The 25957-nt window shown below is 48.1% G+C and overlaps 2 protein-coding genes across 6 annotated transcripts in view; one reads left to right on the top strand and one right to left on the bottom strand.

The window, feature by feature from the left end:
- LOC146353274 (semaphorin-3F-like) overlaps nt 1-3099 on the top strand; it is a 33732-nt gene extending 30633 nt beyond the window's left edge. For all 4 annotated transcript variants that reach the window (XM_084836087.1, XM_084836085.1, XM_084836086.1 and 1 more), the window contains exon 19: nt 107-3099. In XM_084836087.1, the coding sequence (XP_084692213.1) occupies nt 107-550 (444 nt within the window). In that variant the 3' untranslated portion in view covers nt 551-3099. The remainder of the gene's footprint in view (nt 1-106) is intronic.
- On the bottom strand, nt 933-24959 carry KDM5C (lysine demethylase 5C). Of its 2 annotated transcripts, none has more exons than XM_084836082.1 (27): nt 24325-24959; nt 21369-21446; nt 19875-19997; nt 19366-19536; nt 18865-18999; nt 16171-16294; nt 15903-16084; nt 15356-15514; nt 14990-15109; nt 14613-14771; nt 14296-14477; nt 13196-13358; nt 12944-13063; nt 12541-12735; nt 12265-12446; nt 11068-11192; nt 9748-9895; nt 9335-9431; nt 8838-9196; nt 8549-8687; nt 8271-8450; nt 7931-8071; nt 6972-7508; nt 6124-6181; nt 5666-5865; nt 4304-4507; nt 933-4178 (listed from the first exon to the last, which is right to left on the bottom strand). In XM_084836082.1, exons 1-27 carry the CDS (start codon nt 24865-24867, stop codon nt 4173-4175), a joined length of 4830 nt encoding a protein of 1609 aa, XP_084692208.1. In that variant the 5' UTR covers nt 24868-24959; the 3' UTR covers nt 933-4172. The 2 variants fall into 2 exon arrangements, with proteins under 2 accessions (XP_084692208.1, XP_084692209.1); XM_084836083.1 differs by having other exon boundaries at nt 18865-18996.
- Between the last annotated feature and the right edge of the window lie 998 nt (nt 24960-25957).

Raw genomic sequence — 25957 nt, 5'->3', positions numbered from 1 at the left:
TCACAAAAGCTGCAGTCACATTGATTTTCCTCTAATTTTTGCACTAGTGTGTGATTCTACAAAGAGAACTGAATTTTAATTATCTCGCTCTCTCTTCCCTTCCCAGTTGCCCCGGGATCGTGTACTACTGCGAACACCTCAGGGTGTGCTTTTAGGTCCAGTGACCCCTGCTGATGATGGGCTCTACCAGTGCATAGGCACTGAAAATCGGTTCCACCACACACTGCGCCGTCTCCGTTTGCATGTACTGCCCCATGCCTTGCTTGAGGGGGCCATCACCCACGAAGGACCACCCGCCCTCGGCATTTGCGAGAGTTATTGGCGACAGCTCAGCAGAGCCCAGGACATACGCCAAGGGCGGAGTGGTCGCCAGTCCCATGCTGGACCTAGCCTGTGGGACTCTGAACAGCAGACCAATTGGCATAGAGCCCCCCAGCACTCTCTGAACTGGACCAGTAGTAGTCCCCAGCACCCCCAAAGCAGCAGCATTCGCCACCACCACCACCGCTCCAAGCCATGGACAGGCCACCGTTCCCCACCTCGAAGCTGAACTCAGTGGAAGGGAAAGGTGGGGGAAGAGAGGCTTTAACCCTCATTCTCTGATGCAAGAGAATGACATTCCAATGGACTCTTTGTAAGAGCTGGGTGGATACAGAGATGGGGAAAACTTTTCTTTCCCTTGGCAGCTGAGGGGGACAACGCTGTTGCTAGCAGGGTGTGTTGTGGTGTGTGTCCAGGCCAATTCCAGGGTTTTGCAGGACCAGGGCTCACTGGCTCTTTCCACAGATGTAAATATGACCAGTGCTGATTCCAGGGGCTTTGGTTTTCGAGTCTATTTTTTACAGTGCTCATTCCCCACCCCATCTACCCTGGTAGTAAAATGGCAGAGGTTCCTTCAGCATTAATCCCATGATTTCATTAACCCTGTGTTTCAGGAGCAGAGTGCAGACAATAAAAATGCCAATTTATTTTCTAAACAAAATGGGAGAAGGTCCTGCCGAATTTGTGAAAGGGAGAACATTTCCATGCAGTGATCCTAATGTTATAGTGAACATAGTTGTAAGATCCAATCTTGTTCAAAGTCCTACTAAGCATGGTAGAGGGCAATGCCAGCAAAGTATTTTTTAAAGTAGTTTAAGCAAGCTTGGATCTTGGCTACAACACAAGCATTAAACTGAACCGTTTCTTCAGTGGAAAGTAATTAGACAGATCCCTCCTTGTTTTTGTCTAGGCTGTGGCCAAATAAGCAAATATGGTTAACATGTATGCTGCTTCAGTGGGCAGAGCAGCAGTGCTGTATATGTATCAACTGCTTGTCCAGCTGCAGCAGGCTTCAGAGCATACACTAATCAGACACCAGAGACAAAAGCTGTTCCGGTACTGACTGCTCCGGAATGAGAGTGTTTCTGTCTATGGCAGGAGAGACACCCTCGTGTGCCCTTGCAGGTGCCAACTCCTTGGTTCTCCTTGGGTTGTGCATGGGAGGGGGCACACAACTGCCTTATCCCATGGTTGTTAGAGAGCTCTGCATCCTCTTCCTTTCTAACTGGCTCAGGAGAGAGAAGCCCCCTGCTTGTATAGGATCCTAGCAGTTGTGCTTTCCACCAGTCCCTGGCAGAAGGTGCATACAGAGCAAGAACGAAAAGGTTCCATGCTGCATCAGACCAAGCACCATGTAGTTCAAGCTGAATGTAGTCCAGTATTGTTTCACACAGACTACTAAAAGTGATAGACATCTGGTGTTTAGAAATACACATGTAAGTTCCATTTCGCATTGATAGCTTTGCCCTCTAGGAATTTATATAATTTTTAGAAAGCCAGTGAAATGCTGAACTGTCACCACAGTTCATAAGAACATGGAATGCTGCCTTGTACCGAGTGGGACCACTGGTCCATCTAGCCTAAGATGACACTGACTAGAAATGGCCCTCCAGGGTTTCAGGCAAGATTATTTCCTAGCCCCAACTTGGAGATGCCAGGGATCAAACCTGGGACCTCTTCCATGTACAGCAAGTGCTCTACCACTGAGCTAGGGCTCACACTAGTGGATTCCATTAAGTAAATTAAACACAGTGTGAAGAAGCATGTACCTACTGTGGGACTCTTTTGAAGCTCTTCCTGGGCTGCTTGAGATTGCAGATGATACCAACAGGTTCAGAGTTTGGCTACACACTATTCACTCCTGCCTATAGCTCATTTCTAAAATGTTACATAACACTCAAAGACTATGGCTTGCTTTTCTCTATTATGAAAACTGCTCTTTTATTCTTACCCTTTGCTTCTTCCTGTTTTATGGCCAGCTATTGAAGGACAGGAAGCCTTATCCTCTTCTCAAACTGCTAAGCTTTCCTATGATGCTTTCATGAGAATTTCTTTTAAAAGCATTTTGAAATTTCAAGTTAAATGCCTTTTGAATCACGTCTAGGTCCATGTCTGAGATGCAGAATTCTAAAAAGTTAAAGAGGCAAGACTTCCCCTTACAGAAACCATACTGATTCTTCTTCAGCAATGCTTTTCCTAGCTAGGTTCAACTACCTTAGGCTTAATAATGCTTTCTACCAACATACATAGGACAGAAAATAGAGAAACAGTTCTGTAATTTCCTTAATTTAAAAAAAACCTGATATATTGACCATCTTCCACTCCTCTTCAAATGAGAGGTCACTTTTACTGATAAAATTGCCTCAAACATTAACTATTTCATATCAGAGTTCAGAAGTCTTGGGTGAATGTCATGTGGCCCAGCCAATGTTAATTTTTAACTTCACAATCAGTTCTGAATAATTATCCTTGTAACCTCTATTTCACATAGCTTTTCATGTTCATTTGCCAAGTCTCCAAGTTCTTCCAGAATGAAGACTGACACAATTCATTAGCTTCTTTCTCCCCATCTTCTTAATGCTTTCTGTCTTCTACTACTACTCATACTACATGTCTGGCTGGTTTTCTGCTTCTGAAGTATTTAAAGAAACTTTCAGTATTTGTTTTTATATCCTTAACAATTTGCTCCTCAGGATTCCTTCTTTGCTTGTCTTATTGGCAAGGTATGTATGTTTTTCCAGAGTATTTGCTCTTCTCTTACTCTAATGATGTGCACTTCCCTACTGGGAGGAAAAAACATAGGATTCTCTACATTAACAATTAGGAACCTGAAAGAATTCTCATACTAACTCACTGTAAAACAAGATACCAGAACTTAGGCTTTCAAAAGGCAGAGGCGCCTAACCAAGACTTCTCATTACTCCACATCTATCCTCCTACACAGTAGGAAGTTACAGGCGAGGCAGCTGGTCAGAATGCCCTCACCCCAAAATTCAAGTAAGGTCATTAACCTCCAAAGTTTAATAATAATAAAAAAAATCATAATACAATAAAATAACACACCCCTCCCTACCCCCAACAGCCCACCCTCCTCTGCTGGAGAAAATAAAAGGAAAAACACTAAAAAGAGAAAGACAAAAGACTTTAGTGTCAGAGCCTGAGGCAGCATGGGACTTATGTTTTGGGGATGGGATGGTGAGGGTGGAGTAGAGGTTGGAGTGGAACTAGAAGATTCCTTGCCCTTTCCACCACCCTAAAGAACGAAGTGGTTACCCCAATTCCTATAAAACCCAACAGGTACCAGAGGAGGGTAAGGGTGTTTGGGGAGAGCTGCCCCTCTGTCCAACAGGAGGCGCTGTCCCTGTTGTATCCAGGGAATGCTGGTACGAGGAGCAGGGCACTGCCCTCAGGAGGGCACCTGACTCCTTTTACTGCCTGAAGTGAGGAGCTGGGCACAGACCCAGCACACTCTGCTACCACCCATAACAGGTCTCTGCAAGGTTCTAGTCCTTACAGCAGTAGGGTGGTGCTCTCTGCTGCTTCTGCCAAAGGGAACAGGTGGGCCCTGCATGTTGGTGTCCCCTGCAATGCTTCCCTCTTCCGAGGTATCAACAATACAAAAGGAGGAAAAAGGAAATGAAATATTACATCGTCTGAAAATAGTCTGGTGCAGGGCCAGTGCCGAGTCCTGGGGGGGTGGGGGGAGTTGCAGCCCCCAGCTTCTGGGGCTGGGTGACCCCCCCGCCCCCCATGCAGAGTGCTAGTCAAACCGACAGGGTGACATGGGGCTGCCAGAGTCCCTTGCAGTGCAGTATAGTCCAGGAAGGGGAAATCCAGGCATCTTCTAGCCGTCACAACTGCCAGGGAAGAGGCAGACAATTACTACTACATATTATTAACTATTCACCTGATTAAAAAAAGTGAGTGCCCCACAACCCCCCTTAGGACTGTGTGCCCTGGATGAAGCCTCTTCCTCACTTACCCCAACACCATTGTGGCTGCAATCTGTGCCTGCTGCAGGGGGAGCCCCACCCTGGGGCAGCCCTGGGTCTGCTGCCCGGATCTTCTTTGGCTCTAATTCCTCCTTAGGCAGGGGTGGGTAGTCACCACGCTCTGACCTGCGCTTCCGCCGTCGCTCTGAGTCCCGGCTTCGCCCACGGGTGCCACGCCGCTCTGCTTGCTCCAGCTAGAAAGGAACAAGAAATCGGGGACTGAAAAATCCTGTTCTTCCAATATGTATATGGTGGATTGTATGTACTTTATGCCTTTACATACACAGAGTAATAATTTAGCTTAATTACAGAATTATTTATTATGTAAGAACTACACATTTCTTGCCATGACAGATGCAAATCTTGGATATGAAGAATGTAGTGAAGATGCAAAAAAATAGAAAAAAAATAAAGGTGACTTTCAACAAGGCTTCTATGGCCTAAATTGTTCTTGCTTAACAGCCCTGTTCCCCAGCCCACATCTTTCCATTTTCTTTGACCACTAGCTAACTCAAAGCTTTACAAAAAAATACATACAAAAACTATGCAAAACCCCAAATATTGCAAAAAAGAAATACAGTCCAGATATCAGCCAAAGTTTTTTTTAAAATGCAGAATACCATTAGAGTAGTCCTCAGCATAGGACTGGGATGCTGCAATTTTGTCCTCGCATAACATTCCAGAGACTGTAACTGTTGCAGTTCATGCAAAAAACCTAGGATTCAAGGCTACTTCCAAAATAATCCTCACGAGATCCAGTTGCTTCTGCTCCGCTATTAGCTTATGAATCAACTCCCCTGGCTTGACCTATGTGATGTGCCCCACCCCTCCCTCACCAAGGCCTTCCATACAGGTAATGCAACTCTGCAGTCACAGTCATGCAGCATCAAACTACATCACTTATTCTAATTATCTGCTTCAGATTTTTCTGGATTGTAGATCTGCTCTTTGTTTTAAGGCCTCCAGAAGCCGTATCAGGAATGAAAAACATAGTTTTATTGCTATTAGCTGCTTCAAGCACTGTTTTGTGGTAAAACAAGATACAGCTTTAAACCCCCACCCAGATACTCAGTTCTTGAGTAACATCAGCTCTGAGGGGGTCCCTTAGATCTGGTTCTAACTTGCATTCAGCTCCGAATAAAGCTCCTAAGCCACCGATAAGAACCTGCATATGTCATGGTCAAAAGTCCTCCTCCCACATTTCTGTCATGGAGGGGGCCGTAATCCATTCACGGACAGCCAAGGATGGAGAGGAGTCTCATACACGCACGCACGCACAGAGGAGAACACAGATCAGGGGTGCTCAATGATGGTTAGGATATGCCCCCAGTAAAAAGGCGGTCGCCACTCACATCCAGCAGCTGGTGGAATTTTTCAACCTGGGGGACGCAAGCAGCCTGGAGCAGGCGCCAAATGCTCTGGCTCTCATCTAGCGTCACCTCCAGAAGATCCCCCTCCATTAGCAGCTCTCCCAGGGGCAGGCGGACGGCATCTGTCAACTCCAGCACAGGGCCCTGCATCCGTGGCAGGTAAGAGCAGAGCATCTCCAGGTCTGTAAAGGGGGCACAAAGTCGACTGAGGGGGAGAAACTGCCAGAAACCCGATTCCTCACCAGGACCACAGACCACAGGCTAATCTTCCCACAGAGAACTGCTGAATCAGGCAGACATTTGGGGTGGGGACACTAAAGTAAGATGGTCACCCATCGCTCGCCATCCCCAACCACACGTCAGTCTCTTAGACTTTTAAGTGAAGCGGAGACACTAGACCACTTGGCCTCAATGGTGCAAAGACTTGGCTAGAGCAGTACCTGAGGCACAGGAGCTGTTCTTCTCTGGAGTGGTGGAGTCTCCATTCTCCAGGGAAACCTAGGGAAGGGAAGATGTGTGATGAAAAGGACTTCTGAGTCACAAGCCCAGAAAAATAAGAGCTAAAAAAAAAAAAGGGATAAGATTGGCAGTGGCCTGTGGAACTAATGGGTGATGGACTCTGAAGTGAGGAGGAGTTGGGGCAAAACTATATACAAGCCCTAGGGACAGGAGAACTGCTCATTACTGGCAGGGCGGAAATGGGTAGGAAAAGCTGCAGGGAGTCAAGGGTGTGTTGGGGGGAGGGGGGGGCTGGACACTGACAGGGAAATCCACCTGTGGTGGCCTATCATTGAAGCACTTCAGCCCGGGCAGCAAGGGCCAAGCAGCAAGGCAGGCATAGGGATGTGTGTGTGTTTTGAATTTCACACGTTGATCTGGACAAACCAACCAGGTCTTTGGCTTCTAGTACAGACAGAATGTTTCAAACCACATATATGACGTGGGCGCTGGCCTAGGGTTTAGCGTTTTTTTTTATACGCCTCCACTCTCCTACATTTTAATGTTTTTGCAAAAGGCAAGGCAAGCACCATTCTTCTATATCCTCATCCCCCTTCGTCCCTTTCATTAAAAGCATCAGAAATCACGAATTCTTCAAAAGCTCCAAATATAGCAAGCATGAGAAATTATGCAAGGTGTGCACAGTGTACTCCAAGCACAGAATTCTGCCACTAGAAAGCAAACAAGTATTAATGTGTGTATTGTGACACCCCACCCCCACCCCCCTCACGCTCCCTTTCAGTGCTGACGCACCAAGCCCAGAAACAAACATGTCTGCCCCTGCACTCACCTTTGTCTGTTCGTTACAGCTGCTCTCTTTGAGGGCACCTGCCTCCTTGGCGGAGTCCCCAAGCAGCCGTTGCCGCAGCACCGCCAAACGCTCCAAGGCAGCGACAACATCCGAGGAGGCTAGGAGCTGGCGGGCACGGTCCTGCCACGTAATGGCTCGCTCTGTCAAGCACTGCAGGGCTTCGCCCTCCGGTAGCCGCACAGGAAGCTTCTGTAGGGCCACAAGCAGGGCCAGAATCGTCTCCAGGCGGGGCCGGCGAGAGCGCTGGCATAGCGGGCACAGGAATTTTGCTTCCCACTCCCACCATGCCGGAGAGGGCCGGGGGTTGCCCAGGCGGGGCCAAGCCACACAAGTGGTGTGGAACCAGTCCTGACACAGTTCACACTGCAGCATGGCAGGGCTTGGGGGCTGGGAACACACACAGTACTGGCCCCCGGGAGGACTGTGTGTTGATGGCACAGGCTTCTGGGCATTTGACTGGCGTAGGCGTAGGGTCCCTGCTTTCTCCTTCTGCTCGCCTTCTTTGAAGGCCAGGATCTGCTGGCACGAGGCAAGTGGTCGCAATCATACACAACTAGAAACATAACCCACTCCATTTCCACCCACCAAAAAACTAACCTACCCTTCTGCAATGTATCACAAGAGCAAGTTATTAGCAGAAATCCAGACATGTAACCAAATCCCCCCAAATTCTTCTGCACAACTGGACAGCTCCCCTAGTATCAGTCTTTGCATCGTAGTAGTACTGCAGCCCTCTTCACCTTCAGAACCATTAAACGCTTTGCTCAAACTTTGTAACTTAATACTGCCCTCAGCAACACCTAAAGCATTGCAAAAAACTCCCCCAAGAAAAAGCGTCTTGCCGATCTGGCACTGATCCAGAATCAGCCCCCATCACAGGGCAAAAGGCCCTGGATCCCATTCATCCCACACACGTCCCTCCCAAGCCAGCCACTCACAACGGAGCCAGGGTCCCTGAGGTCTTGTGCTGAGAGGCCCAGGCTCTCTGTGTCGGATTTGTACAGGCCGGGCTCCTTCTCTCGCTGCCACTTGGTGCGTTTGACGCTGTCCGAGTCAGCATCAGCGCATGGGCACAGCACCTGAAAGAAAGAGACCAAGGAATGAAGCTCTGGGCTCAGAGGGCAGGCTCTAGACCAGCCTTTCCCAACCTGATGCCCTCCAGATGTTTTGGACTACAACTGCCAGCAACCTCCAGCCAGCCTGGAGGGCACCAGGTTAGGGAAAGCTGTGCTAGACTGCCATTCCTCCCACCTCGCAAGCTCAAAAGCCACCACTAACCTCAAGCAACGTATAACAGGAGTTCTTTTTGAGGAAGGTCTTGGAGGCCTTTTCCCGCCAGGAATGCGCAGTAGCCACTTGTACCTCCAAGTGACGTAGTTCCTCCAGGCGCACTGGCAAATCCCTACCCACAGCCACAAGCCCCTCCAGGTCATCCAGACAGGGATAATGGTCACCATTCTGTAAAGAGGAGACAGCAGAGACACAGGCTGGAGTATTCTGGAGCCTCAGCAACAAGCCCACACTAAGTTGCCCAGGTCCTCGGGATTATTGCACACCTGGATCTCCTCCACGTCCGCGATCCAAGCCTGTGCCTTAGAGAGCGCCTCCTTGAGTGACAGGATATTGGGCAAGTGCACTGGGATGTTCTCTGCCTCTTTGATGATGGCCTCCAGTGTAGCTGGCGGGTGCTTCTGCCTGTGAGCAAATGGGGAGCTCTCAGACAGGGATTTCCATGGGCACATTCCAGCATTCTCCCCAAAGCACTAATCAGCCCTGCTGAGCTGACCCTGTTCCATCAAGAGCCATGAACACCCAACCAGCTTTGCAATGGTACCCAAACCTCACCTGGCTTCCAGGCACATCTGGGCTTTTTCCTCCCAACGCTGGGCAATGGTGAGTAACTCCTGCAGCTCAGCCATGGCCTTGTCCACAGCAGGGCTAGGGGCAACCCCACAGCCAGAGGTGATGAGTGCCCTCATGACAGACAGTGTGACCTTATCCTGGGGTGAACGCAGAGTCTGCTTGACCTCCTCCAGCCAGACAGCCTGTTGCACCTGTCTCTCCAGCAGTTCCATCTCTGGCACCTCCACCCCCAGCCGTGTTCCCTGGGCCAGCAACTTGTGCAGCTCTGGAGAGTTGCTTGGGAGATCCTGCAGGGCCTCCTGAACCTCTGCTTGGAAAGCTTCCACCTTCTCCAACACACCCTAGAAGTTGACACATGTAAAGTCAGAGCCAGAGCCCTCCTACAGCCCATTTTCCTCATTCAGATACAGCACCGATTCAGCTCTTTCCAGTGCTCCCAGCTGTGGCCAAGGGCCACCCCCACACACAGTGTTGCCCACCTGGACTTCCTTTATCTGGTGCATGACACAGGGCAAGTTGCTCATTTGCTCTAAGAAGGCACGCAATTCCTCCACTGTCATATGGACAGACGGCTCTCTGTAACAACAAGCGGGAGAAAGGGTGGGATGCACTTAGCAGCTGCTTAGGAGAAGGTCTGAGAATCTACCCCACAGGAAATACCAGGTAGGCAAAGGAGGACCATACACAGCTTCCTCATCAATGCAATACACTTAAAGCACAGACGAGCCTCCCTGAACAAGAGGACTGCTTAAAAAGCAAGAGGTGGATGAAGGCACTTCTGAAAGAGGTTGCTCAAGTCCACCAAATGGATTAAGCTACATCAAAGGCTAGGACACCCTAACTTGGTAATACTGTTCTACATACATGCTCATTATCTACCGTCTCCACTCACCCAGTTTCTTGGCTGCTTATTAGTCCCAGGGCCTCTGAAACGCACTTCTCAGCTTCACTCAAGCAGCTTTTCAGTCGATGAAGCAGCTCATTCTCAGGGAACTTCCTCTCACGTGCCTCCGACTCCAGGGCACGCAGCTCCTCCAAGGCTGCAAGTGCAGAGACACTCAGTGCACTTCAAAGCCAGCCCTGCCTCCTCAGCAGCACCTGCTCTTCTGGGAAGAAGGGCTGGGAGAAATCCCAGGAAAGCCTTCCAAAGCTTCTGGGACTCTGGCCTTATCAATAAGGGGGTGACAGTTACCAGGCCCCTAGCTGCTCCCTCCTGTTCCCAATTTGGTGCTTCCATTCTCTCTGATCCAGAAGCCTCTGCATTAGCACTGGGGTGGCCAACAACTCTGTAGCTACCTGCAAGCTGGATGCCAGCAGTGGACGGGGCCACACCCTGGAAGGGGGAGGCGAGCACTGCCAGCATGCGAGACACTGAGTCAGTGCTGGCTCGGTGTCTCACAGATTTTGTCCATCCCGCTTCCTCCACCATCGGGAAGGACATAGAATGGGCCAAGCTCCGATCAAGCCATGTGCCCAGAAGAGCTGCTCACTGGCTCAGACACAGCCAGCTTCGCTCACCCTACACCTTCCTCTGTTGGAGGGATATGGGGTGGGTGAAGCTCTGAGTGAGCTGCACAGCCTCCAGGCCACAGAACTCAGTCAGAAGTGTCCCCCCACCACTACTTTTAATCTCCCTGTCACAACTGAGCTTTTTCCTGATGTTCAGCCGGAATCTGGCTTCCTGTAACCTGAGCCCATTATTCCGTGTCCTGCACTCTGGGATGATCAAGAAGAGATCCTGGCCTTCTTCTCTGTGACATCCTTTCAAGTACCTGAAGAGCGCTAACCTATCTCCCCTCAGTCTTCTCTTCTCAAGGCTAAACATGCCTAGTTCTTTCAGTCTCTCTTCATAGGGCTTCGTTTCCAGTCCTCTGATCATCTTTGTTGCCCTCCTCTGAACATCAGAGCCTGATCTGATCAAAACAGCCTGATCAAAGGCCTCACAGTCTGGAGGTTCCCCACTGCTGCCTTAAAGCCACCAACTTGCCCCAGCTATCTGTTCTTCTCACATTCTTCTTCCCAAAGGAAAACTCCAACACTGTCAATAAGAATGTGCACTTTCTGCTCACTGTGCTTAAGCAAACCTGGTGTCAAGTACGCAGGGCTTTGAGGACACATAGGGACTTCTCCACCAAGACCAGAGAGACTGACCTCATTCTTTAGAAGATTCCAAAGCCTTAGAATTAAGGAGCCCAGGGATGTGGCCACTTACTTCTCTTGCGTCCATCTTCTACTTCCAAAGCAATTCGAACCTTGTTGGCCCACGTGTCAAAGCACTCTGCTCGGACCTTCAACTTGTGTAACATGGCTGGGAGCTCATCCAAGGTGTAGCGATACCTGAATGAAGGAGAAGAAGCAAAGATGGGAGCACTTTGATGGGAGCCAAGAGCCAATCCAACAGCCTGCATTGGAATTATAGTCCCTCTCTCACCATCTTTAGAAAACAAACAAACTTTGAATACAAGACAACCTGTAATTTTAACAGCAAATCTCCCTGACTGTCTCATTATGCAAGAGTCACACCTGCAACACTCCTATTCTGTTACGGTTTCACCATATCATGGTTATGACAGGAAGTTATCCCCAAACTTTCATGTGCCAGGCTGACAGGAGCGCCAGGCAAAGAGGTGCCACCATCTTGAAAAGACTTCAGAAAGTTTCTGTAGTCCCCTCGCTTCTCAGGATGTATTCCAAAACAGAGATCTGAGCCATGCTGCCAAGATGCAGATACATTAAGCACTGGGGAACACAAGACTATCCTCAGACTATGTTTGACAGACGTGGCAATTTCACCAATAAGGAAGCTAGGTCCAATAATGCTTTGGGAGTGGAACACCCAACATTAACCTGCTTCACACTCAATGTTTCCCTCAGTGTTATTTTTTTGAACATGGGGCCCCTTCAAAACTTACACTACTTGCTGGCCCTCCCATCACAGCACCGATCTGTCCCACATCTAAGTGTACAGAGTTTCTACACAATCATATGCATACGCTCTTCTGTTGTGTGCAAGTATCTGTGACTGGGGCACTAAAAATGGGATTACTATTGGGAGAAAGGATAAACCTGCCTGAGGACCTTATCCCTCCTTGGAACTTTGCTTCCCCACTCCACGTGTCTCTCCCCCCTGCCCCCCCCAGCCCCACACACACATGAGGTCCATCCAAAGTATGAAAACCTAAAGTGACACTGACAAAACAATCTTAAGAGCTTGGTTAGTTTTAAAAAAAGTCACTCCAGAAGCAGACTAATGCTCCTGCAATACTCCAAAAACAACATGACAGCCAGCCAGCCAGCCAAATGCGGGTCTGAAAACACAAATAAGGGGGCTATGTGAAGTAGCAGACAAGATTTCAGCCAATGTATGGAGATGGCTCATTGATAAAGTAGTCTGCTTCTTTCTGCCCACCTGAGGTACTGCCTGCTGCTGGGGCACCTGCAGAGGTCGTTGATGTGGTAGAGGCAGACGAGACAATCCGGACAATCATAGCATGCCAGTGCCGACAGGAAGCAGGTTGTCTTGCATTTGTCACACTGGCGCTCATCATCCGGGAGCAGCTCAAAGGCCTCCCGCTCTGCCTCCGTGATACCCTGGAGTGATGAGAAGAAACATGAATGGGATGACTGGCCATCCATACCTCGCCCCACCCCCCATCCCATGGCATCCACCAACCCTATGCCCCACCTTGTCAAGGAGAGCCTTGCGCAATTTGCGCTCCTCTTGTACCAGGATAAACATCTCCTTGTGCACAGCGGCTGCCAAGTTCAGGTCCAGCTTCTCAGGGCAAGCCGCCATCTTGCAGATAAGCTCTTCGTGCGAGAAGACACAGTAGCGGCGGAGGCGGCGGTAGTGCTCAATGCACTGGCGACCAGCTGGCAACTGAAGGAGGCAGCAGAGAAAAAGAGAAGGCTAGCTGTCAGATATGACAGAGGGATTTTGGCTCCCAAGAGCGTCAGTGCACCTCACACACCCCAGAGCTATGAACCTAGGTTCACCACCCTCAACTCCCTCTTTGACAGCCCACTTTGCTCTTTTCTACCACAAAAACGATAACACATGTAGAAACCTCAGCTGGAAACAAACTCACCCAGTCAGCAGTGCAGAAGTTGACTGCTTCAGCAAAGTTATATCCCTGGTTGAAACCACTGTGATAGGCTCTAGGGAAGGTAATAACAAACTCTCCAGCACACTGATTGGTCCGGACAACCTGCAGAAGCAAAAGGGGAGAAGTGAAGAGAACCATGGTTGGAGAGCAGCAAGAGGGAACACAAGCGCATGCGCACCACAGACAGAGACAGAGAGAGAGAGAGAGAGCGCACGAGAACAAACACGAACTCACTGGGACCCCATGAGCCATGAGAGTGTTGGGGTTCATGAGCGTCACCAACTGGTGCAACAGGTCTGGCTGGCTTTCAAACAGTTCTGGGGTTAGTTTCTTCATGACCTCTTCCAGATGTTCAGCTGCAAAGGATGGGACCCCATACCAGGTCTTGGGCTCACCCCTAGCAAGAGGAAAAAGTGAGTCAGGAAATGCTGCCTTCATGCCTAAAATTCTACAGACGGTACCCTGGGCACCCATTCACCCCAAGCCTCTAGGTCTTTTCACCACCCCAAGATGTATGACTACTGAAGCACAGAAGGCAGGTCAAAGAACCTAAGAAGAGCTGTGCTGGAAAGGCCTATCTAGTCCAGCATTTTGTTCCCACAATGACCAAGTGGATGTCCTGTTTCTGAGCATCCCAGAGACTTAAGCACAATGGCACCCTCCCACTCGTGCTCCCCAGCAACTGGTATTCAAAGGTACGCTGCCTTCTGTTACTGGAGGTAATGTATAGCCATCATGGCTAGCACCCACTGATAGCCTTATATATCCCCAAGGAGATACAGAAAGACAGATTTATTTAGGATACAGTCCTATCCACATTTAGACAGAAAACAGTCTTACCATTCCCAGCATGCTCCAACCAGCATGACTGGCTGAAAGGATGTTCGAAGTTGTAGGACATTTTTCCATCTAAACATGCATAGGATTGCACTTTGGTTATATTTTTATCCCACTTTTCAGACAATATGATCTCCCAAAGCAACTTACATCAAAGTTCAAAGCTTTGAAGAAAGATGTGAATGAAGTGAGAAAAGAAGGAAGAATAAATAAGAGAAATAAGCAATGGAGCTGACTTTTTCTGAAGGCTTTTTAAATGTTCTTTATATTAAGAGTTCTTTTCAATCCTATGCAAAGTGCCATAAAAACCTGTTTTTTCTTTCAATTCTCATTCTATTTACATTTCATAAATGATTTTAAGATCTTCTTGCACTCCTAGGTGTACTACTTGTAATAATGGCTGCCTTACTTCCACCCAGTGAGCCTTAAGTGTAAAAACATTTGAGAACCCTTGCATTAGACAGCAGATCTGCCCCATTCCCCACCCCATGTCTCACCAGTGGAGGTAGTTAATTGAGTAACTCCAATGATCCTCGATGTGCCAGCAGAAGGCAGAGAACACCATGCCCACATAGAGCCATGGTACCTTCATGCCTGAAATATCAGCGTTGATGTGGCATAGCACTGACTGCTTCAGCACCGGCATCACATTGAGGTTCCAGCCGCTGGCTGCGTACTCCTGCAATTAGAGGCAAATGGCTGAGAAAGAGGATGAGGCCAGCGATACAGACTTAGCCTCAAGTTGTGAGGTGCAGGATGAGAGACTCAAAAGTATGTGGGGAGGAGGATGACTGCCCTTCAATGGGGTACGCACCTCTTCCTCTGGAGAGAGCTGCCTTTTGCCATCATTGATGGGGAAGCCACTTCCAAATTCCTTGGAATGGATGTCAGCCCCATACTCCACCGTCACATCCTCTTCAATGCTGTTCACCAAGCGCCAGAACTCCTTTTCCACTAGCTCTGTTGGCACCATCTGGGAAAGGGAGCATGTAATGTAGTTAGGAATATAAACCCTACACTCTACAATTTCTGGAAGCTAGACATTTGCATGACAATCCGCCAAGGAAAGGATGCAGTGCCCCTTGCTTCTGGCGCCCACTAGACTCTACTACCTTCTCATAAATAAATTGGGTACCACTAGCCCATGAGCTGGCACTTGCCCACACTCAGGGGAAGGGTACTGGGACTCACATGTACAGGCATGTTGAAATAGTCAGCCTTGAAAGAATCTGCCATCTCCCCAAAGCTCTGTAGTGTGTACTCGCGTGTGGCCTGCTCAAAGCCAAAAGCCTCCGGGGGGCGCTTGCATTCCTGTGGAAGAACAAAGACAGGGAAAATAGGTGAAAAGATTCACAGACAAGGGAGTACTCCTTGCCACCGACACCCCCAATTATCATAAGTCAGGCCTGTCTTACATTCTTGAATCATTTCGTACTCAACAGTTCCATCTAGATTAGGCATCTCCACATCTAACCATGGGTCAAACCCAAAAGGTCAAGACATGCAAAGAATGTTACTGTGCCTGGGGTCAGAAGCAGGCAGGCAGGCAGCCCTTACCGCCATGACGCATTTGGGACACCTCCAGACTCCTTTCGGAATCTCAGGCAAGGGTGGCAAGAGGCAGAAGATGTGGTAGTTGTCATCACAGCCATCACATAACAACAGCTTGTCGTCCTCATCTCCTCGTGCACATATCCGACACACGTAAGACTCAATCTGGAAGAGAGCAAAAAACCAAACCTAAGAACTGTCATACAGCAACCAAAAACATAGGTGTTCTGCTCATCCTGCGCTGTGATGTTCTTCTAACAGCAGCCAGCATTAGATGTTTCAAAGAAAGGAAAAACCACAGGACCACTATGAAACAATACAGCTATTGTTTTCTTTTCATCCCTATATTGAAATAGTTAGAGCGCTATGGATGCCATGAGCCTGAGGTCACAATTCTCAGCAACCAGTCTCCATTAGCCAATCTGGACCTATCACAGATTTGGGGGGGGGGGGGGATCTTGAGATTTAAAGCAAGCAGGAGGTAAATATCTGGATACCCTCCTCCACCAACATAAAGTATCTCGCATACAGGCACACTGGTGATTCCACTTACAAACTGAGTGTTGTGGTTGCGACGTAGGCGCATCGTCATCTTGGTGCAAGGTTCCGGACTGTGCCTCAGCTCCTCTTTCATATTTGCATAGCCTCGAGGTGAGGTGGGCTCCAGCTTCGTCTCTGGAACAGGGGTCTCCTCTTTCACTATCACTGTTGGAGGGCACTCTGGCATCTCCTTGTCTATATTGGGGAGAAATAAACTTAGAACAGAGAGGGCTGAGTTCTCCTCTGGCTCCCTAATTGTGGGGCTAGTCCACCATTCCCACCTTTCTTGCGCATGTTCTTGTCCTTGGCCACAAGGCCCAGACCCAGCATTTTGGGACCAGCACCATAAATCTGCAGTTTCTTTAGCTCTGGATTCTTCTCAATGTCTTCCTCTGTTGGCTCTGGCTGCAAGGAAAGCGTAGTTAGAAGGGAATAATGGTATGAGGCCAGCTGCCTTAAAGTGTGTCCTAAAGACTCTCAGAAAGCAGCAGCAAAGGAAAAGCAATAGCAGAAGATAGACTGGGGTGGGGAGGAACTGTTGCAGAAAGAGAACTGGGTAATGCTAGGACAGTGCTGTGTCCCTGTGGCAGAAACCTCATCTTGCTGTGGAGCAAAACTCTGAGCTATATACACTCCTAAGGGGGGGGGCCACGCCCAGAATGCACTGCAAACTGAAGTAAAGCAGTGAATATTGGGACATTTAGTCTTTTTAGGCCACATCTCCTGTTCCATGTGGCCCATGGACTTCTAGCTATGAAGCAGGGCAAGTAAACAGAGCAAACGAGAGACAGGAGAGGTGGACAGAACAGGAACAGTAGCCATGCTCGAGGCGCTCGCTCGGGTAACAGAGCTGAGGCGCTGGCAGGTTAAGGGCATAATTTGGATTCCTGTAGGAGGGCGACAAAATGCGTGGGGATTGGGGATCAACAGGGCTCCAGCAGTTTTAATGAGGGCATCAGCAAAGGAAACCCCGGGGGGGGGGGGGGGGCACCATTGGACTGTAATGAAGGAGATAGCTACCTGGTCTACCACTCCTCTTTCTTGAACATATAAACATGAAGAGAATTTATGTGCCTTACAATAGTAAGCCAGCAAATGGAGCCACTGCAACTGGGGAGGAAGCGAGTTTTATTGTTCCCTAGAAATCTTCAATTATTTGGGGGGTGGGGGAGGGGTAGATATCACAACAGCCTCTTAGCTCCCATTTTACAGAGGGAGTACAGAAACAAGAGGGGAGCTAGTCAGAAACACAGAAAAGCTTTAAAAAGAATCGTGAAATCTTAATTCCTAGCACTTCTCCTCTAAGGTATTCAATGCCACTTAACGTAAATTTGTTAATCTTTTCATGCACTCTTAACCCATGCTGTCACATTCACCCTCTCAGCATGGCGAGAGTGGAAAAAGGGTGGAATTTTGGCCAACCTTTCAATAAAAGTGTTTGCAGACAAAGTGGGGATTCCTATCCACGTTCGTGAGTGGGGAATCAGGGGGCAGTGGTAGTTTTAGGTTTTCATGCCCTGGATCTGATCTTGTGCGTGAGGTCTAGCTATCTTACTCTTCTAATGATGACCAAAAACAAAAAAGGTTCTGGCTCCCTGCACTTTCTGCTATAATCAGATTCATCTTCCAAAATGCAGCTGGAAACAAAACCTATGACACAAAGCCAGCTACACACTCTCAGTCACCAGACTCATCTCCATGCTAATCCCAAAACAACTATTAAAACCCAAAATCAGGGGTGGACAACTTCGGGAAGTCCAGGGGCCATTTTCTCCCCCACAAGCTGCAGTCTATCAGGCTACCCAAAAAATGAATTAAAAACAAAAAATGGCAGAGCACTATGGAGTAACAAAAAGATCAAATCTAGTTGTTTACAACTAAATTTGACCCTTTTAGGACTGTGCTGCATCTATGGAGCCCTAAAAGGGTCAAGTCCAGCTTGCAAAACAAAACAAAAAAACACTAGATTTGACCTTTTGTGCATACTGTAGAGCCCCAAACACCATTTTTTCTGCAAAAAAAACCTCTTTACCTTTAACTCAGAGTACCCGGATACTGGGGGATGGCAGGAACTACACTGGGGGCTGGTGGGGGGGGCCGCACATAGCCCACATGTTGCCTACCCCTGCCCTAAATAGGATGGGCCCAGGATACTTGAAAAATCACTTGGTCCTGCTCACACACAGAGATCTGACGAGAGGGCTCTGCTGGCAGCTATGCATGATAGGAATCTCTCCATCATGGCACCCAGACTCTGGATGCCTTCCTCTAGGTGACCCTCTGAGCCCGTTCCCTCTACTGAAGCACAGGTAGCGAGACCACTCTATTTAAGCAGGCCTTCAGTTTGGATAATTATTTTACTGTATGCCGCTTTGAAGGCACTTGCCATAAAGTAGCCTATACATTTTAATTCATAAATAAATAAGCACAGCCCTCTCTCTTGAATACACTGTAATGACAAGATTCAATGTTTCCCCAAACTGGTGCAAGATCACTAGCCTGATTTTTGTGCCCTTTAAAAAACACTTCCCCCGCCCGGCAACTCTACGCATCTACATCCCAACTAACTTTCTGACCTACAGGATTTAAAACAAAGTTGTTAGCCTATAAGGATCAAGTACAAAGGAAGTGAGGCAACATCCATTCTACAGAAAGGGACAGGCTCTACAGACTGGAGGCTGTAGAGTTGCAGACCTCCAACTTGGTCTAATTACTGATCTTGTTCCTTCCAAAAGTAATTGAATGCTTTGTCCCAGAGTGGTTGGAAAAGAAGCCGACAAATGTTTATAGCCTTTAAAGACTTGCAAAGACAAGACTACTTTGTGTGGGAGGGATGCACACCAGCAGGCCTGGTAAAAAATAAGGCTTTCTGCAGAGTCAGGGAGCGGGGTGTGTACAAGAGCTCTGGGAGTTATGGACTTGCCCAACCCAGAACAAAAATTGTAATTAGGGATGGAGCTATGTGTTATACTCACCTCCTGCTGCAAACGCTTGGCCCGACGCCCATAGCTGTTGAACTTGGAAGGCTGCACTGACTGGCGCAATGGGATGCTGTGTGGCTTATACTCCTTGTCCTTCTCCTCATTGTCAAAGGGGTGGGTATTGCACTGCTGGCAGAGGAAGTAGCATTAGGACCAAGTAGACCTCCTCACTGTACCCGCCCCATCACTAGGGATCAGAAAGAGTCTGGTAACATGTGCCCTGCCTTGCCCTGGGTGGTGGAGACATAAACCATTGTGGATGCCTCCTAGCACTGTACAAGGAAGATATGGCATTTTTGTGCAGCTCAAGAGGCTCTGCCATCCTCCCTAGCAAGAATTCCTTTCCCAAAACAGGAAACAAAACCTAAGGGGACTGCATTCAGGAGGTTCTGAGCTTTCCTGTAGGTATCTAGAACAAGCAAGAAGGAAATGAAAGGTGAAATGAGATCTTAAAAGGTGACAGGAGAACCTCCTACAGTGGGACCCAATACTCACCACCAGGTTGGCCCCTGACTGGTACATTTCGTAAGGGTAGATAATGCGCTCATAGTGGGAGCGAAGGAGAGAGCCAATGTTCTTCCCTGATGGATAGGAAAGGCGCTGGGCCACTCGCGCCCACCGGCGATCCTTACAGATAGCTTCATATCCACCTTCCTCCATCACAATCTGGAATGAAAGAATATTGAGAAATAATCTTCTCAAGCTCAGCTAATATCAAGCAATCACCACACACAGAAGGAACACATATCCCAATATATTATACCAGTAGAATACCTGGCTCTTCCTATCCCCATCTCCAAATCATGACCACAACTCCCTTCATCCCAGCCCTGAACTTCCCTTCATCCCTACCAATACTCTTCAGTTTTAGTCAGTAGCCCAGAACAGGCTTTTGTTAATCCTACCAGAGCCAGTAATGAAACCCACCAGTTCTACCTCCCCTTCCCAAACTTTAAATATCAGCTCCCATCTGTCTCTTCAAGAAGAATTTAATTCCAACTTACTTTGCTCAGGCTGTACAAATCAAGGATTCGCCTCTCTACATTGGGGATTTTCAGTGCAGAGCCTTGGATCTCCCAGAACTTTGCAATCTGATCTAAATAGTTCAGCTTCACCCTGGTCTGTGCCTGGTGATGGGAGACATGACAAACCGAAATCAGCCTCTTTCAAGCCAGTAACTTTCAACAGAGCTTTCCACATAAGTGTGCGATCTTTCTGCCACTAACTGCTGACCTCCAGCTTGTTTCATAGGCTAGGATAAAGTCAGTTTTGACAGTGATAAAGGTAGCATACACACATACACATACACACACACACACACACGAGAGAGAGACACAGAGAGAGAGAGAGAGAGAGAGAACGAACGAACTGGGCTGGAACTGGTTTTGGGTTTTGTGTACCAGCCACAAAGCCAAGAAGACTTCTTTTAACAATGATGTTCCTGTAAACCCCCACTATCTGATTCAGAACCCCAATGAGAGAGGCTTCATTTGAGAATCAGAGTTCTGAATGGCCACATCCTATAATATGGAAACTGGACTCAAAGGAGTCCAAGGGGGTTAAGGACTACATATTTCAGATATATGTGCACTAAAAAAAAATTCACCCCCTCACGAACATGGCCAAGACTCAAGCCTTCATTTTAAAAGAAGCTAGAGTTCTGGGTTACTATCTTTCACCTTAATGCCCAGAACAAGCTCTACAATGCAATCCTATGTATGTTCACTCAGAAGTCCAGCTGCATTCAGTGCAGCTTACTCCCTACCAAGTATGTTTAGGGCTGCAGCCTAAGATAAGTTCACTCATTTCACCAAAGTGCAACTCAGTCTTATAAATATCTTATGTAAATATCTTATGCAAACAAATCCCTTGGAAAGTACAAGAGAAAGAAAATGATACCACAAACAGAGAAGCAAAGACAAGAAGCCTCACGATAAATCGCATACACGTGTGTGTATATAATATAGAGAGAATATATACAAATCTGAGTTACAAAATCCCAAATCCCAAAATATACCATCATCCACCAGAATGTCCTCATAAAACTGTATCAAGCCATAGTCAACAAGCTGGACTCCAAAACAATATCAGGCTCTTAAGAACTTGACACAATTTCTGGAGTAGATCTTGTTACTAACTGCTTGATATTGTTTTTGGAGCCCAGCTGATTAACTACAACTTGACATATTATGAGAACAGATTATTATGAAGAATCACTGTATACTTTGGAACTGTGTATGTATACATATGTGTGTGTGTGAATATGTATATATACACACATACATATATGATATTTATTGAAAGAGTTCCCTTCAGCATTTTTTCTGGAATTAAAAAAAGCCCCACACTTATTTTAATGGCCTTGTGTGCCTTTTTTTTGGGTAGAAAGGCAAAGTATAACTTGAATTAAATAACTAAATAAATTTACTTAGTATATTAGCCCTACCAGAAATGTGAAAGATATCACACTTCTATATCTGCACACATGCAAGACTCACCTCCAGTTCATTAAGCCTCTGTATCCGTGGGGTGAACCGGAAGTTATCCACTTCCACAGCAAAAGGAGGCTGCCAGTCCTGAGGAAGAGGTGGAAAAGTGATATAGTTAGGATCCCAATGCTCTGTGTACATAAAGTCTGTGATTCCCTCTACAAAGCAAGAGGTTCCCACACTTTTGCCCACAACACACACCAGTGCAGCCAAAGATTAAGCCAAATAACTGCACACCTCGAGCTCAGAAAGCAAAGCCTCACATGATCCCAATTCAATTTTCCAGCTAGGAGTGCTTAAGTGTAAATGTGGGTTAGACAGATTAGCACAGGAAAACCTTGGCAGAAAGGAAAAGCCCTTAGTGTGCAATGGAACGGTCCTCTTAATACACAAGAAACAGAGCTCAAGCAGGGTTAAAGCTGACATTTGAAAGAGACCTAGCTTTATGCATGGATGCCTCCTAGTGAAGCATGAACGCATTAGGCAGAATAAAGTGGTGTGCCGTGCGTCTTCATCTTGACCATTTATACACAGGGAACCTGACAGAAGCACAGGGCATCAATGCCTCTTTAACCAATCTACAAATATTCTTCCCCAAGGCATTGCACACGCAGGAACTACTCGCCTGATGCTGTGACACAGATGCTTCAAGGGTGGGGCAACTGCTTATCATCATAAGCTGCCGGGGACAGGAAGACAAGGGAAGGCCTGTGAAGGGAAGGGGGGTGTACACGTGTGTGCGTGTGGGGGGAAAGAGATTCAAGGCCTCATAACAAAAGCTTCTTGGAAGTGGGTCAAATTGATGGTTGCACATTTTAATTTCTAAAGGTTAGAACCTCCATCAGGATCTCCTCCCCTCTCCAGTGAGCCATATGAATACATGTCATTTCTTGTACTTGTAATAGCAAAGAGAAATATTTTAGAATTTGTAGTAGCAAAGAGGCATATTTAATTGACTTCTGATAGTATGATTAAAATGCAGAAGAGTTTGAGCGAAGGTGGCAAATAAAGTTGGAATAGTCTTGGCTTCTCAGTTGTAAAGTATTTTATCATGTTGCTGATTTCTATATCAAAGTGTTTGACTGAGGAGTAAAGATGACAGATTTACAGTGCCATAAATTCTTCTGAAGTCATGTTAACAAACTCAGCTTGCAAATCACAATGATAAGGGAGATGTCAAACAGTAGCATCATCTAACCTTCCCAAAACCTACAAATGGGAGTGCAAAAATCAAGCACTCATAACATGTCAGCTCCTAGACACCACTGTCCAGACTCACACCAGCAGAAAGACAGGTTCCCATCCTCCAAGCTGAACTAAAAAGCAGAAGCCATCAATCTGGACAGTACTGACTAATTTAAACTAAAGTTCATAGTCCTATATAAACAAACAGCTACAGCTTAACAAAGCCTATCCCTTCACTCCCACAAAGCTATTGACCGGGATAGACAGACAAGCACTGGTACCCTGCTGCTCTGACATAAATCACAACAGTTTCTCCATGAGGTTTGGAAAGCAGGATGGAAGGCTGAATTCTGTTCCAAGAGCTTCTGTGGGACCAGAGAGCAAGAAAAGCTGAAGCAGAACCAGGGTTTTGTAACGCCCTCCCTAGACACACCTAGTTCAGCATGTCCTGTCCTCTGGTTCCACAGAAGCATCAGCCCTCCATGTTATGCTTTTTGAGGGGCACACTCTACTAAAGAAATTGGGTGACTCTTAACACCTTCTAGCCTTCACCTTTCCTTCTGTTACTTCTTAGACAAAGGCTCTGCCACTGGCGGCCATATTGGACATATCACTGTTATTATAAGTGCCCAGAAATACTATTTAATGACTTTCTGCTTGGGCTTTAAAATTGTTTTTATTACGACCAGGTCCCTCACATCAAGAAAATACAGCAGGAATAAAGTAAAAAAATACACACATTAAAATCTATTATATAAGTTTCCCCTCATTTCCGTATATGTTTAGCCACAGATGCTGCTGTAGTGTAGTTTACAGCTGAGGCCTAGCTACAGAAAATTAAGAATTTCATGAGGCATTAGGATATAGGGGAAAGTATAATGAAGTAATAAAAGTAGAAGATGACCCAACCTACATTTTCTCCAACATGGCAAAAGAGCAAGCTCTCTAGCAACACAGAAACTACCACTACCACTAGGTTAGCCCAGCTAACCTATGTGGCCATCCAAGCAATATGGTCTGAAACTCTGTTGGCTTCCACAACTGAAAGATAAATGCAAGTCTCTTCCAAGCCTTCTGACACAGTTCCTGTACCATCCCCAGTGGTATGTAGACAGAGAATCACTCTTTCCCATGTCAAAGCTCTTCACTCTGTCATCACAGTCAACTACACCACATCCTGTCACCAGTGATACAAGTGATGTTCTTGTGCAACAGCAGACTACTCAGCTTCCAAGCAACATGTTGGGTCTCCCTGCATGCAGCATCCATAGCTTTTGGTTATCTATTCCATCATCACATGGAGACAAGTGTCCCAGTAGCCTGATGGGAGTTTTGTGGGAGGTACCCAAATCTTTCAAAGCCATACACCTTCCACCACCACTCAACCCTCTCCATAAATCATGACTGCCCACAATCATTTCTTACAGTTCCATACACCCTCAAAGACATGGCATCCATACTCAAGACCTGTTTCACTCAGTACTGTCCCTGACAAACACAGCATTACAGGCACTCTTTGCCATCCAAAGACACACCAATTCACTTCTGTAGTCCTCACCCACTGACCATTCTAATATAATCACCACGCACCTACCTCACAGGCTCATGGTTATGGACACCAATCCCAATGGACATCATCTGTTCTAAGCAACTGTGTGTCACCCACACAGAAAGAACCTATTAGCCTAACTCCACATGGTCACTGACAGGCACAGGGTGCCCCAAAATCAAGAGAAATCACCCCACTCATGTCACCCTGCCCACCCACCCCCATACTTACAGCGGGAGGACGGATCTTGCAGATGCCACTTTTTTCTGCGATGGGCCGGATCTTGGCAATGTACCCCAGTGGATCACTGAATTCAGCCCAACTAGGCTCAAAGACTGGACACTCAGGGGGTGGCAAAAAATCCTCAGGGGGCAGCAGAGGGTCAGGCTCCCCAGCCCAGGGCAGCCCACGGTCCACCCATTCACCTTGCTCTGCCCCCCACAAACCCCGGTCTGTCAGGTCTGAGACTCTAGGAGGTCGAAGAGCTCGATCGCCACGGGGACCATCAAGCTGCTCACCCTTGTCACCCCGGGGAGGTCGCTCACCCTTGGCACCCCGCTCGCCCTTCTCTGTCTTGGACCCACGTTCCCCCCAATCCCCATGTTCCCCCCTATCACCTGAAGGGCCTCGCTCTGCCCTCGAGCCCCGGGCCCCTCGCTCCCCCTTTTCCCCACGGGCCCCCCAGTCTCCCTGGTCTCCAGGGAACTCCTTTTCCCCCCAGGCCCCTTGGTCTACCCCTTCGCTCTGCTCCCCCTGCTCCTCTCTGGACTCCATGCCCCCTACCCGCTCCTTCCTCCCTGGGGAGCCCCTCAGGGGGCCATGCCCGGCCCCTCCCCCTCACTCGAGCCACAGGCCTGACGGGCGGGGGTGACTAGGCCACTCAGCCGTAGCTGCTCTCCCCGGCCCCGGCTTCCGCTGGCCTCGCCCCCGCCTTCTCCCCGGGGTCTCCCCGGCGCCTCTCCGGGCCCAATGTGGCTCTCGTCCGCCGCCCTCCCTGGACTCAGGGCCTCCCGGGTCCCCTCGGCCTGGCAGCCACCGCCATCTTGGACTTTCTCAATACCCTCCACTGAGGCTGCTCCATCAACAACAAAGCGTCTCCCTCCGCCAGCCTCCTCGGGTGCAAAAGACGCCTCCTCCAAGCGTCACCGCACCCCTCTAGAAAAACCGTTCCGATACAGGAACCCCCGCCTAGGAGCCTCACGCGAGGGCGCTGGTTTAGGCCGGAAGCTCCGGAGGCAAAAGAAAGCAGAAGAAAAAGTCCCCGAGGGCCAAGGCGGAAGGATTCAACCAGCTAGGGAATGTGGTTGCTGGAACTCCTTGCGCACGTTTAAAGGGCCGCATCGCGCCTGCGCCAGAGGACAGAAAACAGGAAGAGGGGGAGGATTGTGTGGGTGGGGTTAATTGTAGCCCCGCCCATTCGGTTGTCAGAACAGCCCTAATCAACAGCTGTTAATCGGGTTCGCTTGAGTTCAGTTTTCTCAAGAAGTTCATTAGCGGCATAGTGTTGCTAAACCATTGTCAAATAAGGGTTACCGTATCCTGACTCCTGTTTGTGTATATGCGATCTGCCCATGGACAACTTTTGAGGTCTGATTCTCTGCAGTCCGTTGTTCAGTATATCTTGGCCCAGCTACTGGTTTCTCTATACCAGCTTTCTCCAAACTGGAGCTCTCTAGCTGCTTTGGACCACAACTCCCATAAGGCCTGGCCAGCATGCCCAGTGGTCAGATGATAGGAGGTGTAGTTCAAAACATCTGGAGGGCACCAGACTGGGAAAGGCTGTTCTACTACACAGTTTACATCCTGCCTCCAGCATATGTATATAACTGCCAATTTAAGGTTAACACTCCATTCCTCTGATGAA

The sequence above is a fragment of the Heloderma suspectum genome, chromosome 2 (assembly GCF_057233095.1).
Source record: "Heloderma suspectum isolate Gila_16-S chromosome 2, 16-S_ref, whole genome shotgun sequence".
Classification (NCBI taxonomy): Eukaryota; Metazoa; Chordata; class Lepidosauria; order Squamata; family Helodermatidae; genus Heloderma; species Heloderma suspectum.
This window is presented reverse-complemented; position numbering and strand designations above follow the sequence as displayed.

Excerpts from the sequence above, each read along its gene's own strand:
- KDM5C (XM_084836082.1), bottom strand. The coding sequence starts at position 24,867 with ATGGAGTCCAGAGAGGAGCAGGGGGAGCAGAGCGAAGGGGTAGACCAA. Across the intron at positions 13,064-13,195 it reads TCATGGCTCATGGGGTCCCA|GTTGTCCGGACCAATCAGTG; the intron begins GTGAGTTCGTGT and ends TTGCTTCTGCAG. Across the intron at positions 9,896-11,067 it reads AGAAGATGGACGCAAGAGAA|CCTTGGAGGAGCTGCGTGCC; the intron begins GTAAGTGGCCAC and ends CTGCACTTGCAG.